At 39.9% G+C, this 16,534-nt stretch overlaps 1 protein-coding gene across 7 annotated transcripts in view; it reads right to left on the minus strand.

Annotated features, from left to right (window-relative positions):
• Positions 1–16,534, minus strand: part of LOC111870743 (protein PRRC2C) — a 109,501-nt gene that overhangs the window by 54,860 nt on the left and 38,107 nt on the right. For all 7 annotated transcript variants that reach the window (XM_033753987.1, XM_033753990.1, XM_033753989.1 and 4 more), the window contains 5 exons: positions 13,700–13,995; positions 4,006–4,324; positions 3,621–3,900; positions 1,760–1,929; positions 1,365–1,642 (listed from right to left, as the gene is read on the minus strand). In XM_033753987.1, the coding sequence (XP_033609878.1) occupies positions 1,365–1,642; positions 1,760–1,929; positions 3,621–3,900; positions 4,006–4,324; positions 13,700–13,995 (1,343 nt within the window). The remainder of the gene's footprint in view (positions 1–1,364; positions 1,643–1,759; positions 1,930–3,620; positions 3,901–4,005; positions 4,325–13,699; positions 13,996–16,534) is intronic.

A 16,534-nucleotide genomic window follows, 5' to 3' on the forward strand; every position in this document is an offset into this window, starting at 1 on the left:
TCATCATCTCCTGTAGCCTTTCCCTTCCTCATTTCCTTGATAGCTTTTTCCACCTCACTTTGCAAAATATATGGTCCTTTCTTGTCTGTATCTACTTCTTCTTCCGGTTCAACTTCTAAGGTTTCTGGCTGATTAGGTCGATCATATAGTTCTGTAATATAATTTTCCCAAATTTTCAGAACTTGCCTCTGATGTACTATTCTATTCCCCTGGGAGTCTTCGACGCCAATATTTTGAATCCCACGTTTCTCTTTCCATCCTAGTTTTGTCTTCAAGTACATCAAATCATAACTTCCTGTTCTTTGAAATTCTATAATCTCATTACATATCTTCTCAAGATACTCCTTTTTGGCCCTGTCCGTGGCTCTTTTCAATTCATTCCTCAGTCTCCTGTATTTCCTCCTGCCTTCTTCATTGTTGACATTCTTCCATATATGTATTTTTTTTCCGATCGCTGGAACTTGATGTAGCAGCAAAATGCATGAAATACAACATCAGGGCAGATTTGAAATTGACAGATGCACAAGCAACGGCACCGATGAAAGCCTGGGTGCTTTCAAAAACTCTGAACAAAATACAGGTTTACTGCAAAGTAGTGACAATTCTAGCATCCTTGCATAAGCTGTTTACAAGCTGTCATGATCATGGCATGCATTCACCCACCTTAACGTAGTGGCCTCTTCAATTTTTTCCTATAGGGCCACCTGAAGAAGCATGTTTATGGAGTTCCTACTAAGACAATCACGGATCTTGTGGCATGACTTCAAGCAGCTGTGACAATGGTCAATGCCAACATGTTGAGGCATGTTCGAGGGAGAGAACGCTGTGAGGTGCACTGCCGTGTGCTTTAAAATGGACAGAGGCCAGCCCCAATGAAGTGTAACCCTGTGGTACCCATGGACTGACAATAAGCCTCTGCCAAACGACTGCAATGTATATCTTGAAAACTAAATATCACAGAACATACACCACACATTTCTGACCTGTTTCAACAAGGATTCATATCATGGACAGCCTGAATGCGAATTTCATTCCATCCTGCACTTACTACATAATATGGGGGGGGGGAGTGATATGATTGTTTATGTTGTGGAAGGTAGGATGGTTCACAGCAATTAGAAAAGCTAAGCTAGGTGTGGTTTCTCTTGGAGAGAAATGTCTGGCAAGGATACATTTTGTCTGCCTGGTGAACTGAGTAAACATCTGTTGACATACCCACAGTAATGAGTTACTTTTTAAATTATTGTAACCACAACTTAATATGCCATTCATATCTGCAACCCAAATATGAACAAAACTCTGTATATTAAGTGATATATGCATGAACGGATGTGTTAGTGAGCAGTGATGGAACACATCTTCACCTGGGTGGCCTCCTGGTATCCCTGTCCCGATCAGCTCTCCGAGATCCTGGTACTCGCCCTGCATCTTCTTTGCCAGACTCAGTTGATGCTGAGACTTCATCTCCTGAAAGTTCTGAATCACTACCATGACCCCATTCTCCTCCACTTCGTGAAGATGGTGGCCGTCCAACATGTCCAGGGTTCCTGTGCCCACCTCGGCGACCACGTAATTCCCTTTGCGGACCCCAACCACCACGATAAACAGCGAAGCTACCCCAATTCTGTCTCCCACCACGAACCTGTAACCAAATAATAAGAGGAAGGAAATTAATTCAACTTACAGAATTTCAAACATTAATGATGATCAAAAAACACGGTTCTGCCAGAAGAACGATAATGTAAAATAACACACATACCTGATCTGAACGTCCTCGTCCAGCACGACTCCGTCCACTCTTTTCACGTTTGTTTTCCACATCAATCCCAGCTTCATCTCCTTTCTTTGTTTCTTCAGTCAGTCTTTCTGTTTCATTATCAATCTCTTTAGCTTCAGCTTTTATTTTTTCAGTACTGTCACTTTTAACATCTACAAAAAAGAACATCAGCATTATAATAATGCGAAAATTACCATTGTTATTAGACCTAGCAATCAGGGGAGTTGAGTCAGCCACTGACCTCCTTTGTGTACTGAATTATATACTTGTACATAGTAAAGCCACAATTTGATCTTTACCAGGACAACACATCTGAACCTAGCCAGACACAACATAACACTGAGATAAAATCGGATGGAACCAATGAACCTGTACACTAAATGCAGGGCAGTTTAAATCAAGATATCTGAAGACTAAACTCAGAATAACCAACACTTTGTAGATACTCACTGCTGCTTCCAAAATTTGCACACAATCATCTAGTTTGCAACTTACATTCATGTAACACATTCCTTCTACACTACTCTACATTCATAATGTTATGTGTGGCTATAACGCTCCTCTGTGCTGGTGAGACGTCTACCTACGTTCTTCAACCATATGAACACACTTATCCAGCCCATTATCTAATCTGATGACGAGGCAACCCCAGGTAATGGGCTAGCATCTGCTTCAAAATGGGTAGATTATGACCCAGAAAGGTTAATCCCACATACACAATACTGTGGCATAAACACCTATTGCGTGGTACTGACCGTGAAACAAATAACAAGACCACAGCAGTTTCCAGGCAGTGACCCATGTGCAACAATGCTAGTACTGTTGGAAGTGGGGTTTTCTATGTGGTCCACTCCGAGGCTATGTGACTTGACAGACCCAGCTCAGTTCACTTCAGTTAGTGAATGCAGTGCAGTTGAGTACAGTAAAGAGAGTTCACTGGCAAGCAGTAAGTCAGTTGGAGGACTGTTGCAGATAGAAGCTGGTAGCTGAGGCACAGGGACAGTTTGTGAACCCAAAGGAAGGGGAACATCCACTGTTGCAGGCCATTATCAGATGTCTGGTGAAGACACAGCAGACTGAAAAGACTTTATGTCTGGTGTAGTGAACTGCAGACTGTGTGAACTAGCAACAGTGCTATAGTTACTTGTAGTTATGATCTGGTCAATAAATCCAATTACCAATCCAAACACCATCTATAGTCACTCAAAACTGTGACAATATCTTCCTAATCCAGAATTGGTAAAAGCAGTAATATTATGGACACTGGTCTGTCCGTCTATCCGCGGGTGTTTACATCTGTAAACGCTGTACACTGCACCATACAACCTGATAAACCATGCACCAGGAGAAAATGAAGAGGGTATTATTATTCTTAGTGGGGGAGAGACTGAGTCCACTTGGTACTGCGGCCACTACGGGCCTACTGTACCAGCTGCAGATGACAGACGATGGTGAGTGTGGAGCAATTGGTGGGATGAAGACTGGCAGGGGGAAAATGAAGTGCTAAGAGTAAACCTACCACAGTATCACTTTGTCAACTACAAACCCCACATGATCTGACCTGGGCTTGAACCCAGGCCACCATGATGGGAAGCCAGCGACTAACCACATGAGCTATGGCACAGCCATAAACTGAGACCCTCCTGCTCACTGTAAACACAATGGGGTAAAAATTTAATCCAGAGGTAAGGACAACACTATAAACACCAGAGCATGACCACCTCAAAAAGTGAAACACTTTTGAGAATCAGTGTCAAAATACAGTTAAAAACCATGCAATCTTGCCATCATTCAGGCCTCTGTCTCCTTTGTACATCCAAGGGTCCAACAGAATGATACATACCCGATACTTCCTTCTTTTCAGATTCTTTCTTGACATCACTGCTCACAGACTTTGGTTTATCCTCCGCCACAGCGACCACTGGTTTGGGAGGAGCCTCAACAGGTTCACAAGGCGGCAACGAATCAGCCCACAGTTTACTTGTACTTTCCAAAGCTCTGCTCATGGGTGATGGACTGTCAGAATCGGTAAGTGATGGGGCTGTACGTTCTGAGTTCTTCTGCGTATTGTTGCGATTCCACGCATCAACATTGTCACTTGGCTTTCTATCAAGCGTATCCACCTATCCGCAACAAAAATTAACAGTTCCCATAATTCTGTGACAAAAGAAACAAGAGGACAAAGCTATAACAAATGCTGAACCTCTGATTCTGAAAGATTTTCTTACCTGGTTCTCACTTTTCTTATTATCAACTTTCTTTTCAATTCCAACTCCTAGGCCACCACCTAAAGTCGAGCGTTTCAGTTGTGTGAGATTCCGTTTAGGCTCACTGCGCAATTCAGCAGCTTCTAACTTTTCTCGAGTTATAGGTCCAGGTACAGGATGACGGATCACTTCTCGTCTATCATCACGGAAGTAATCTGACTGTGGCTTCTTCTTTTCTTCCTTGAACTCTCCATACTGTGACTCTAGTGGAGCTTCTGACCAGGGACCAGTGTAGTCACGGCTTGAAAGACCTAACTTATGTTCACTATCATGGAAAGACCTGTAAAACAAAATTATTTTCCTTGGAGAAATATGGGATGAAATTTTCTGAGCCCACACGAACCAGGGAATACAAAGTACTATACAGATGACATTTTCATAAACAGTTGAACATAAAATTTAGCCCACATGAACCATGGAATACAAAGTACAATACATACAACATTTTCATACACAGTTGAACACAAAATTTAATGTTCCTTGAATTAGAGATTTCTCCAACTTGAAAACAATTTCAGTGATCCTAAACCAATAATCTCAGTGATAAACTTCATTCCCCTTGGTTTAACCTTTAAACGACTAAAGACAACGTATGTCGTCGCAGATAGTAAAGGCAGCGGTACGAATGACGCCATGTGGTGTCGCAAAGTCCGCGCGTGCGGACGTTATTTGAAATACATTTTTAAGGTAGAAAATAATGTCCTACTTATATAATTTTTGGCCACCATCTGCATGGAGGGTCTGTCTTCCCACCTGCGTCATCTGCCGGAATGTTGCCTTCGTGTGGAATTCTCAAAAAATCCGGAAATGCAGAGTCCGATTTCGCAATTCACGCACTTTGTCCGGGCGGTCTTTCGTGTCCCACGCGAAAAGCACACACGACACCTCAATTGCGAAGTATAGCAAGTCGGCCAGTGATGTGGTTTGGCCTTCTATAGTCGAGATATCTCCCATAAAACGGCAGGGGTTCGACTCCCGGTCGCACAGTCCGCGCGTGATGACTTTACATAAATTACATTTTTAAAGTAGTAAATAATGTTCTACTTACGTAATTTTTGGCCACCATCTGCATGGAGTGTCTGTCTTCCCACCTGCGTCATCTGCCGGAATGTTGCCTTCGTGTGGAATTCTCAAAAAATCCGGAAATGCAGAGTCCGATTTCGCAATTCACGCACTTTGTCCGGGCGGTCTTTCGTGTCCCACGCGAAAAGCACACACGACACCTCAATTGCGAAGTAGAGCAAGTCGGCCAGTGATGTGGTTTGGCCTTCTATAGTCGAGATATCTCCCATAAAACGGCAGGGGTTCGACCCCTGGCCGTTGATGGCGAGGTGGACCCCTAACAGCATGTTCCGCAAAAGAGCGAGACGAAATTCTCAGTGTGACAACAGGATGTAACTGTTCAGACCAAGGAGATGGAAAAATAGCTTATTTGTCCATTTCCAGGTTCGACAACAGATGCTATAACTGTTTGGCACAGTTTGCCCACAGCTCCACCTGAATAATTATTCACACTCCTCGTGCCACGCTGGTGTGGTGGTCCCCAGGTTGCCGACGAATAGCTAGACAGAACACTTCCAGTTACGAACCAAGCACTCAGTGTAATGAAACTGTATAAAGAAATGTAATCTTAGTGTGCAGCCGAGCCATTCGCCCACTCTTCATTCCACAAGAATTACGTCATGGTACGATCACACTTTGAAATTACGCTCGACTGAACGCTTCCAGCCACGAAGCTATTACGGTGTGTGTTCATACAGTAACACGATTTCATAAAACAAACGCTAGCCTTCAACTCTACAAGAACAGTACACGTATTGTTTAGAAGAACTCTATATGCAACAACACGTGACTTTATATCATTCGTCCACTGTCCACATTCTAGTAGTAGCCAACGATAAACTCTAGACTCAACATCCGGTGTTACCGTGACTTGCACAAGTGTCGTCATCAGCAACTTGCATTCAGGGGTATTCAGAACGTATGAATTCTTGCACAGAAACAAGAAACTGGGAAAATTCTTCTTTGGAGTCAGTGCAAAAATTTTAACATGTTTTATACAATCTGTAAATTACAATATCTGATTCTATATTCTTTAGAGAAAAAAACAGCGTTTATTTCGTTCGTTTATCACAGAAATTGCAGAAATAGGAGCAAATTTAGTAAGTGACTACAGTTTTTACGGATTTCTAATCGCGGGTATTTAAATATATTCCGTACGGCTGCCTTTACTGGAATTTAAATGGCCGTAGGATAAGCGTTAATGTTCAAATTCAGTGTTCCCATTTCACTGCCAAAAAATTCCTATGATGGGGCTACCATGCTATATGCAAAGCGTTCCAAAATAAAGCATTACTTATTGACGAATACATAACACATGTTTCTGTTCCTGCAGCTAACTCTAAAAGACATAATGTGAATATTGTATCATCTGACTCCATATAATCCTTGTAATCACTGAAAACATCTACCCTGACAGGTGGATGTTCCAGGATGGTGGAAAGTGTAGGTTGTCTTGAGAGCTGTATCTCTCCATTTGCTAACAAATTACGTGATAAACAAGAAGTGAAGTGTATAGGTTGCTCAGAATTAAGAATGGAACTACTTCAAGCAAAGAATGAAATATTATCGTTGGGAAAAATAATACCAATGTTACAAGAAGAACTGAACATGCAGAGGACTCCAAGTAAGCAATCCCCAGTACAAGGAAAACCAGCTGATGAATGCTCTAATAATCAATTTCCACAGGGAGGATGGACAAAATCAAACTGCAGAAAATACAAGAAAAACTACGATCTGAACAGCAATCTGATTCAATTAGTTCCCACTTCACAAAATAGATTTGAGGTTCTTGCTAACCTCAAAGATGACAACGCCATGGGTGTATTATCCAAGGATGATGAAATTAAGTTTTTAAATAGTTGTTCTCATGTAAAAGGTATTAATAAATTAACAAGAAGTGTTAAGACAGGCGACTATAAAGTGTTGTTAATTGGCGATTGTCTTGCCAAAAATGTGCATTAGATCTTCGACATCATCTCGATCACAACTATGAAGTCTGTGGTTTTATTAAACCAGGAGCCTTATCCAGCGAGATCATTAAGGCGGTTGAAAAGGAAGTATCTGCACTTAAACAAGATGTGGTGATTTTGTGGTAACTGACACAAACAAGCTAGAATTTGAAACTAATCTTAAGCAAACTCTTAACACTTTGCAGACCGCACCCTTTAAAAGGTTTTTCGCTTTTAAACATGGCAGACCATTCGCGTGTTAACAGGTTTTTAGAACACAATAAGTTGCAACACACTATACATCGCTGTGGCGCCACCTACATTGCATGCAACCGCCTGCAGATGAGTGATAAGACTCTGGAATGTTTAGTTAGCAGTAGTAACTTGACCTCGCTGTTTACTTAACCGACTATAAAGGAAAATGCTTTGCCTTATTCAAGCTGTGTGTATCAGCCAGTAGCTAGTGGGCAGAATGGATCAAGGACAAATTCTCCTCCGATGACCTAGCTGACCTGCCTTGTGAGACGCGTAGTAATGGATTGTCATTCAGACAGCGACAGTGACGGGGGACAACAAAGAATTGTGACCACAGGCAGTGAAAGTGAAAGTAGCTCCGACGATAATGCGGGTAATAACATTGCGGGGACAGCAAAAAATCTAAATCCTGATTCAAAATTGAAATACAAAGCATTTCTGATGAATGTGGCAAAGTCCTAGGCTACAGTCCAGATGCTGGCGGCAGAACCAGGGTCACACAAAGACTTAGTATGACCGGGTCCATCAACTCCCACCCCACAAAGGCCTCATGTGGACCCCCAAGGCGACTCTCGAGTGATATGCGGAAAAATACCCTCGTGAAAATTGTGAAGAGTGAACATTCCAAGGGGAAGAATACTTGTAGGCAATGCCATGTTTGCACAGTTCACAAAAAAAGGAGTATGTCTACATTTGCAAGTTCTGTGTAATGCCACTTCACAAAGGGGAAAGTTTCCAGAAATATCACACCCTCAAGCACTTCTAGGAGCATTGGTAAGTGTTCTCCAAAAATTGTAGTTCAAAAAATTAATTAGGAGATTTTATATTAATTTTTAAAGTGAACAGTGCACAAGTTAGGGTAGTATGTTTAAAAATGCTGGTCCCCAGGGAGATTTAAATATTTAAATCACCGGTCTGCGAAGTGTTAAAGACACTGATGCATGGTTTAATGCTAATTTGCACACTTTGAATTTTAACAAATCTCAATATGTTGAATTTCGTTCCATGAATTATTATAACATTACTTCCAAAACTGTAGATGATCCAATTAAATTAATCAAGGCATCAGAAACAAAATGTTTGGGTTTAATCATTGATGATACCCTCACATGGAAACAACATACTATGCTATCAATAAAATTTCAAGGTCATGTTACGCATTGAGAAATATAAAGCATTTTATTCCATTAGATTCATTAAGGTCCATATATTTTGCACACATACATTCGATCTTAAGCTATGGCATCATTTTTTGGGGTGGCGCTTCCTGTGCTGGCAATGTTTTTATACTACAAAAGAAGGCTATTAGAATTATCACGAATTCTGGTTCAAGTGTCTTATAGACATTTATTTGAGAAGCTTGAAATAATGACATTCTATTCTCAATTCATATATTCATTAATTTTATTTACGATTAATAATAACCATCTTTTCAATTCTATTAATGAGATTCACACAAGTATAAAACCAGATCTCTTAATAATCTCTATTTACCTTCTGTAAACTTAACAAAATACAGTAAGAGTACATATATAGCAGGTATTAAAGCCTTTAATCATTTACCTCAAGCTTTAACAGGGTTGACTTCTAACATACTAAATTTTAAGAGGGCACTGAAGAGATTTTTACTTCATCACTCTTTTTATTCTATGAAAGAATACTATCAACATAAGTGGTTATAATATGCAAATGTATTATAGCTTAACAATTGTAACATACTTTTAGTCTAGAAATCTGCAGCAGTCCTATTTAAGACATTACGAGCAACTATCGGATTGGATTAATGAATTTGAATATAGAAACTAGAATTTTAAGTTTTAAGAGTGTTTTGAAGTATATACTGTATGGATCTATGGGAGTTAAATATGATGATGATATAAACATAATGGGTCATAGGTGTGTAATTTTGTGACTGTATTTGATTTAGTTAATATAGGTAATTTATATGAAATGGTGTAAATACAATGTAAGATTTGATCTTACATCGGTGTAAATACAAGTTTTATAGTAAGTTATTTTTAAAGTATGTGTATTAAATGAAATCTTATTAAATTCTTTTATCTTTTATTATTATTATTTATATTTATAGATTGATGTAAGTGACTTTGTTTGACTCGTGCAATTTTGTATATGCATGTTGATGTATCTGTATTCAAAAGGACCATTTTTCCACATCCTGGTTTATTAACCTGTATGGATATACAGTAAAACTTGGTTATAGCAACATCGGTTTCTGCGACACCTTGTCTATTGTGTCAAATATTCAATGGTACAAACTAATTCCTCATAAAGCAACTGTTTTTATACCTTGCTTAGTACGACATGCACAAATGCATCAACCTCGTATGTAATGTCATTTTCATTCCTGAATTTCTCTGATATGGACATTGAACGTAATTTAGAAAGTGTGTATTGGGCAAGTAACAGGAAACAAATGAAGATAACTGATTACTGTACTCGTATCTAGGTACAGTAAGGCACAACAATTGATGTAATCTACTGTAATTTGGTGAGTAGGCCTACCTTTAATATACAGTATTAGTGCGGTGTGTATTGTCAGTGAAAAGCGCTGTAATATGTCTTTGATATTACACATTTGGGCAATTCCACGTTAATGTTACGTTAGTCTGTACTTAACTACGTATTTCACTAAAAAATGCAACATTTTAACTCGGTTTTTGGTAGTTTTTACGTGACTAACATAAGGCTACTGTGGAAGTGCCCATTTTGGTTACAACAACATTCGTTTATAACGACACTATTTTTAGGTCCCTTTGATGACGTTATAACTAAGTTCTACTGTATATGGAAAATAAAATGAAATGAAAATTGACAGAAAGATCCCCGCTATACACCATTTTCTAGAACAAACGCGAATAATGCTGCCTTATCGTGGGGTCCTTTGGGGGAAGGGGGGGGGGAAAACAATCAAGAACACCCTTGAAAATTATGTGCTCTCTGCTGCCACAGCTGCTAACATCTGTCAAGAAACATACTGTAGTGGGTAGACCTGTTATTTGGTAGCGACTGTAAAAGAAAGGTCCCCACAGTAATGAGTTCAAGCACAACAGAGGAAATGTTGGAAATGGTGTTTCCTATGTGGACTGTGCCAAGGGGTTATATAATGAGGACACCAGCTGAGGTGTAGTCTGTGAAGAGAACACTTAGTTGGTGCAGCTGAGACGTTTATTCCAAAGCCCGGGAAACTTGATTATACCGAGGCTAAGGCTTATCGTCCTATCAGCCTGTCGTCTTTCCTTTTGAAAACGATGGAGAAACTAGTGGATAGGCATATCAGGGACGAGGCGTTGAGGACATATTCTCTACACCGAAACCAACATGCCTACCAAACACGTAAATCTACCAAAAGTGCACTACACAATGTGGTAACACACATAGAAAGTGCAATTGAACACAAGGATATTGCCTTAGGAGCATTCCTTGATACAGAGGGAGCCTTTGATAGGACCTCATTTGATGTAATCAAACAGGCTGTTGGAAGGCATGGCATAGAGCCTGCAATATGCAGATGGATCAATGCTATGCTGGAAAGCAGAACCATAGCTGCTACATTATCAGGCGAAACCCTGGGGGCATCCACGTCTAGGGGATGTCCGCAGCGGGGCGTACTTGCACCTCTGCTGTGGAGCCTGGTCGTCGACGATCTCCTGTGGGGACTTAATGATGATGGGTATTATACAGTAGGATATGCTGATGACATAGCAATCCTTATAAATGGAAAATTCCTTTCGACCATATCAGAGTGTCTTCAAACAGCTCTGTACATGGTCAAACGATGGTGTGAAAGAACAGGTCTTTCCATCAATCCCAATAAGATGGTAATTATACCGTTTACTAGGAAGAGAAATATAAAGGGTCTTGGGGAATAGACTCTCTTCAAGAAGACAATCCAGCTCTCCAGCGATATCAAGTACCTTGGTCTAGAATCAGACAAGGGACTGACATGGAAAAAGCAGCTGGACAAAGTCATTAACAAAGCCTATAAGGCTTTTTGGACATGCAGAAGCATGTTTGGTAAAACTTGGGGACTGCAGCCACACGTTATACACTGGATATACACTGCGGTTGTGAGACCCATAATTACTTATGGTGCCACAGTATGGTGGATCAGAGTTAAATTCAAGACTAGCAAGACAGAACTTAGCAAATTGCAAAGGTTGGATTGCTTAGGTATCACAGGAGCATTTTGAACATCTCCAACAGCTGCACTGGAGATACTCCTTGGACTCCCCCCACTGCATGTACAGTTGGATGCAGAGGCCAGGGCAGGAATTTACCGTCTCCAGGGCAGTGGACAATGGAAATCCAGATCTGATGGTTTTGGCCATGCATACATGACTCAGGACATGAAAAAAGAACCCATGTTACAAATGGGGTCTCATAAAATCATACTGAGATATGTATATGAAAAACCCTTCATGGTCACATTTCCTGAAAGCAGTGAATGGGAAGACGGGTTTCGGCCCGATAGAAAAGGGGGACTGATCTGGTACACAGATGGTTCCAAGACAAATAAGGGCACTGGAGCTGGTGTGTACTGCCATGGCACGAGGCGGAAACTTAGTTTCAGCCTTGGACAGTACACGACAGTATTCCAGGCAGAAGTATATGCCATTAAAGCATGTATTATGGAGAATTTAGCTAGGAACTATAGAAATAGGAACATCTACATTCTGACAGCCAAGCTGCACTTAAAGCGCTTGACAAACACCAGATCAATTCAAAATTGGTCTGGGATTGCCATCAAACCCTCATGAAACTGGCTAAATATAACAGGGTACAACTGATATGGGTGCCGGGGCATGAGAGTATTGCTGGAAATGAAGCAGCAGAACAATTAGCTAAAATCTGAGCTGAACATCCGTTCATAGGACCTGAACCAGCCTGTAGCATCTCTCTAAGAGTTGCCAAACAGGCAATCAGGGACTGGACTAACATAAAACATAAGAAATACTGGGAATCCTTAACTGGACTAAGGCAAGCAAAGAGACTCATATGAGGACCTTTGGCTAAAAGAGCGAAGGAACTGTTGAAGCTCAACAGGAACCAGCTACAATGGGTGGTAGGGCTACTTACAGGACACTGTCACCTCAAAGGACACCTGTTCAAACTGGGACTAAGTGATAGTCCCACTTGTGAGAGGTGTCAGAAAATGAAACAGCCACACATGTCCTGTGTGAATGTGAGGCTTTAGCTTATTTAAGATTACATCACTTGGGTCAGTACTTTATGGAACCAAGTGACTATTTTGATGCCCCCACATCCAAAATCCTGAGCTTCATCCAAAGCATGGGGTTGCTGAGAGAATAATTAAAAAGGGAAGCACAATGGACCACTGAGGTCTAAGTGCAAGGGCCAAGAAGGCCTATCCCTCATACATTCATTCATTTAGTCATTCATAGCATGTGCTGTAGCGATTTGTAAAGCGTGGAGATAAGTGATGGGGCTGTAAGTGCAGTCACAAGTCACGTGTTAAAGTGGTCACTACCTCCAATCTCCAATCCACACTCCATCCAATATTATAGGCACTGATTATAATATACTGTCTTCCTTGTTCTAACACCATCTACGTGATAGTTCAGAGAGCAAGCACCTCCATTTTGCAGTCTGCAAGGTAAAACCAAGCAAGAAACCAGCCAAAGCAGGCAACAAGCTGATTCCTGCAAAATGTCCAACACACTACCAAACTACAAGGTGTTGCAATCCATAAGAAGGCACTCTGCATAGTCACTGCCATCAGAATCTCAAATACAACAGGATATAATGCAGCCAATAATGTAGGCCAGAACACAAAATGATACACTTAACAGTCACAACAAAAGATCCTCATGAATAGGTTTTAAAATTTCTGTGCACCTAGCTTTTCATTCAGATTCAAACTCACACCTGATCAGTTTCCTTCAATAAATCACTGCCGACTAACCTACAGTGCCCTTCTTGTTATCACACGAAAGCCACTCCATTGCTGGCACCAGGTACCAAATTTACTGGGAAATGCTGCAGTAACACAACACACAAAATGTCTACCTCCATACTGGAAAAATGATTACAAGACTTCTTCTTATGGCCCAGTAATTTCCACAAACCTAAACCTAATGAGATGCTCTGGTACAGTTTATATTGGACATGCAACAAAATCCATATTTAAGGAATCTCTACAGCATGGCTCTACCTGAACTATTTCGAGACTATGGAACATTACGTTAGAAAAAGTTATCTTCTTATAAGACTTAATATACATAAATTATACAACTTCATTATGTTAAGTCGGTAAACAAACCGTTTCTACACAATTTACTAATTAACTAATTTATGGGGCAACTGGGCAATAATTCTTTTAAATGCACTCACAATGAGAATATACTAACTTTTCGTCTCTGGCAGAGTCCCTGGATGCCCTCGAGTCTCTGGAAGCCCGACTGTCACGGCTGTCTGGTCTCTGAGGCCGTTCGTCCCTATCCCTGCGATCCAAGTCTCTCTCTCTGGTGTCCCTTCGGTCTACATCCCTATCTCGATCACGGTCCCTTCTGTCACTTTTCTCACGTTCCTCTTGTGGTGGTGGTGGTGGCAGTGGTGCAAGAGGCTGCTTCCAGTCCTTCTCACGCCATTCACCGCTCTCCTGTCGCCCCAAGTCACGGGAAGATTCGCATTCTTCAAAAGGATCCTGCACAAAATCCAAGCATACTGTACTTGTACCAATAAAAACATTTCTACTTTCAGTAAAAATATAAAAAAATCGTGATTTATATGATACACTGAAGTTCTGAAATTAATTATTTTCTCAAGTACCCAGTTTAAAATTATCTGAAGTTGAAAAGAGCAGGAGCTGTAGTGATTTTTCCACAACCAATCACACCTCACACACTATCAAATGCTGCCTAACATGCTGGCACATAATCTCTAATCTGATCCATGGCAATATGTTCTGTGCCATAATCAATTAACAGTAACTATTCTAACTTTTCACCAAAAATGTGTGCTTAATCTCTACCCAACCAACATTAACTTCCACTGACTGCTATCAATTGCACCAAGGCTGTGTTAACAGACTTCACTACCTATGTATGGCATCAGGCATTTATATTATGTGCATGAAATACAGTCAGTTTGGAAACAAAGCAGGTCTTGAATATATGGTATTAAGTGAGAACATTTCTTGAATTTAAGTTTTGAGAAGGAAAATGTTATAAGGCTTATTATATGGGAAATTTGAACATTGCACCTGACCTCACAGGCCAGTTATCACTGCATTCACATTAATTCTCTATACTGCCAACTATAAAGCAACATCATCTAATCAACCGTGAAACAGGTGAATTACCTCACCATGAAAAATATTCTGATTACAAGCCTCACCAGTTTTTGCAACAAAAATTTATAATCTTTATTTGTAAAAACACACTAACGTGTGTCTTTCTGTGTGATTCAGGTCTAAATATTTGTGAAAATGGTACATTAAAGTAGAGATCAGTTATCTGGACTTTATCAATCAATTTATTTGAAGCACCATGTTGGAGAATGAACTGTCTGTCCTCAGATAATCAGTTAACTGGGTCCAACAGAGTACATTTTCTCACCCACAGATGGAGACAGAGTCGAGTCTCTGAAACGTGATATAAAAAAATGGTACAATCAATGTTCAGAAAACTGATCACTGTATTCCATATGAATCTGACCAACTAAAATGCAGTCTTATGAATTTATTTCTTAGACTTTGATGAACCTTTTTTTTTGTACACTTTCAGAATGTGCTAGAAAGTATCAGCATGTAAGATTTGAAGTGAAATCATCTGGCTCATGACAATAATGACTGATGGCAGGTTTTCTGATCATAGTAATGCACCTGCACATTCTGTTTAATGGCAGAAAATTTCTTAAGTAGCTTAACTATCACACTCCAGGATCCCACCCCATGGAACAGCCCCTTGAACCATTACCATCAGACAAATAACCTTGCACATTTTGGAAAAAAACAGTTTTTATAAGCGTTCCATCTTCTGGGATATGCTGCCTTGTGGTCCACTGAAACTTGACTGCTGTTCCAGGGGAACCTGTCACCTAGATTTTCAGGATCAAAGAATAAGCCAAGAAATAAATGGAGGTCACACATTACTTTGAAATGTCAGATGACTTTCAACAGACTATACAATGTTATATCCCAGAAGACAGAACTCACTCTTTGTAACCACTGCTGTGAGAACCTCAAATCCTACACTTTATGTAAGCAAGGATATCAAAATGTGGAAAAATAAATGATATAAACTCCGTCTCAAGTGCAAACAATATATTTTGTGTCTTTGATCTTGCTTCCCCACACTACATGTTTCGGCCTCAGACGGCCATCATCAGGTGTATAACACTCACGTCGCTGTCACACTGCACCCAGCTCAAAATTTAACATCTAAAACACTCTCCCTGTCATTATCAACTTCCACTCCGTTGATAGCTGTCTGGCTCGTAGATTATTTCACACACGTTAATTTTACTTTATTGTAATGGCACCATAATAAAATCTTTAGTTCTAATTTTAAAACCTTTAAATTCTTTCTCCAAATTTTAAAATTTTTTAAAATTATTAGGGTTATTCGCCATGTGTTTAAAGTGCTGCAGCGGCTAGTTCTTGTTTCCACACTGTATAGGTGTTATCTGTAATATACATATATATTCGTATTACCATCTTATGTATGTGGTGTTTTCTTATGTGTGTACAAGACAAATGGAGATTTACAAATATGAACCCCACAGCCCCAAACCTACACGCCACAATAAAACTACACAAACCTAACACACCCATTAGACCAATAATAAACTGGAAGAACGCCCCAGCTTACGAAATGACAAGGAAATTGACGAAAGTGTTGCATGATTATCTAGAACTACCAAACACATACAATGTCAAAAACTCCTCCCACTTAATGTTAGATTTACAACCTATTAAACTTAATGAGAACATACGATTATGTTCCTTTGACATTGAAAACATGTATACAAATATACCAAAAACTAACACCATAAACATAATAAACACTATATTAGGAAAAAGCCATAAAATAAATAAGGAAAGCCACAAAGAAATAATACATATGTTAAAAACAGTATTTGAACAAAATTATTTCCAAATTGACGAAGAATACTACAAACAAACAGATGGAATAGCTATGGGAGCCCCAACATCAGCTATAATAGCAGAAACATATATACAA

The sequence above is a fragment of the Cryptotermes secundus genome, unplaced genomic scaffold, assembly GCF_002891405.2.
Source record: "Cryptotermes secundus unplaced genomic scaffold, Csec_1.0 scaffold204, whole genome shotgun sequence".
In the NCBI taxonomy this organism is placed as follows: Eukaryota; Metazoa; Arthropoda; class Insecta; order Blattodea; family Kalotermitidae; genus Cryptotermes; species Cryptotermes secundus.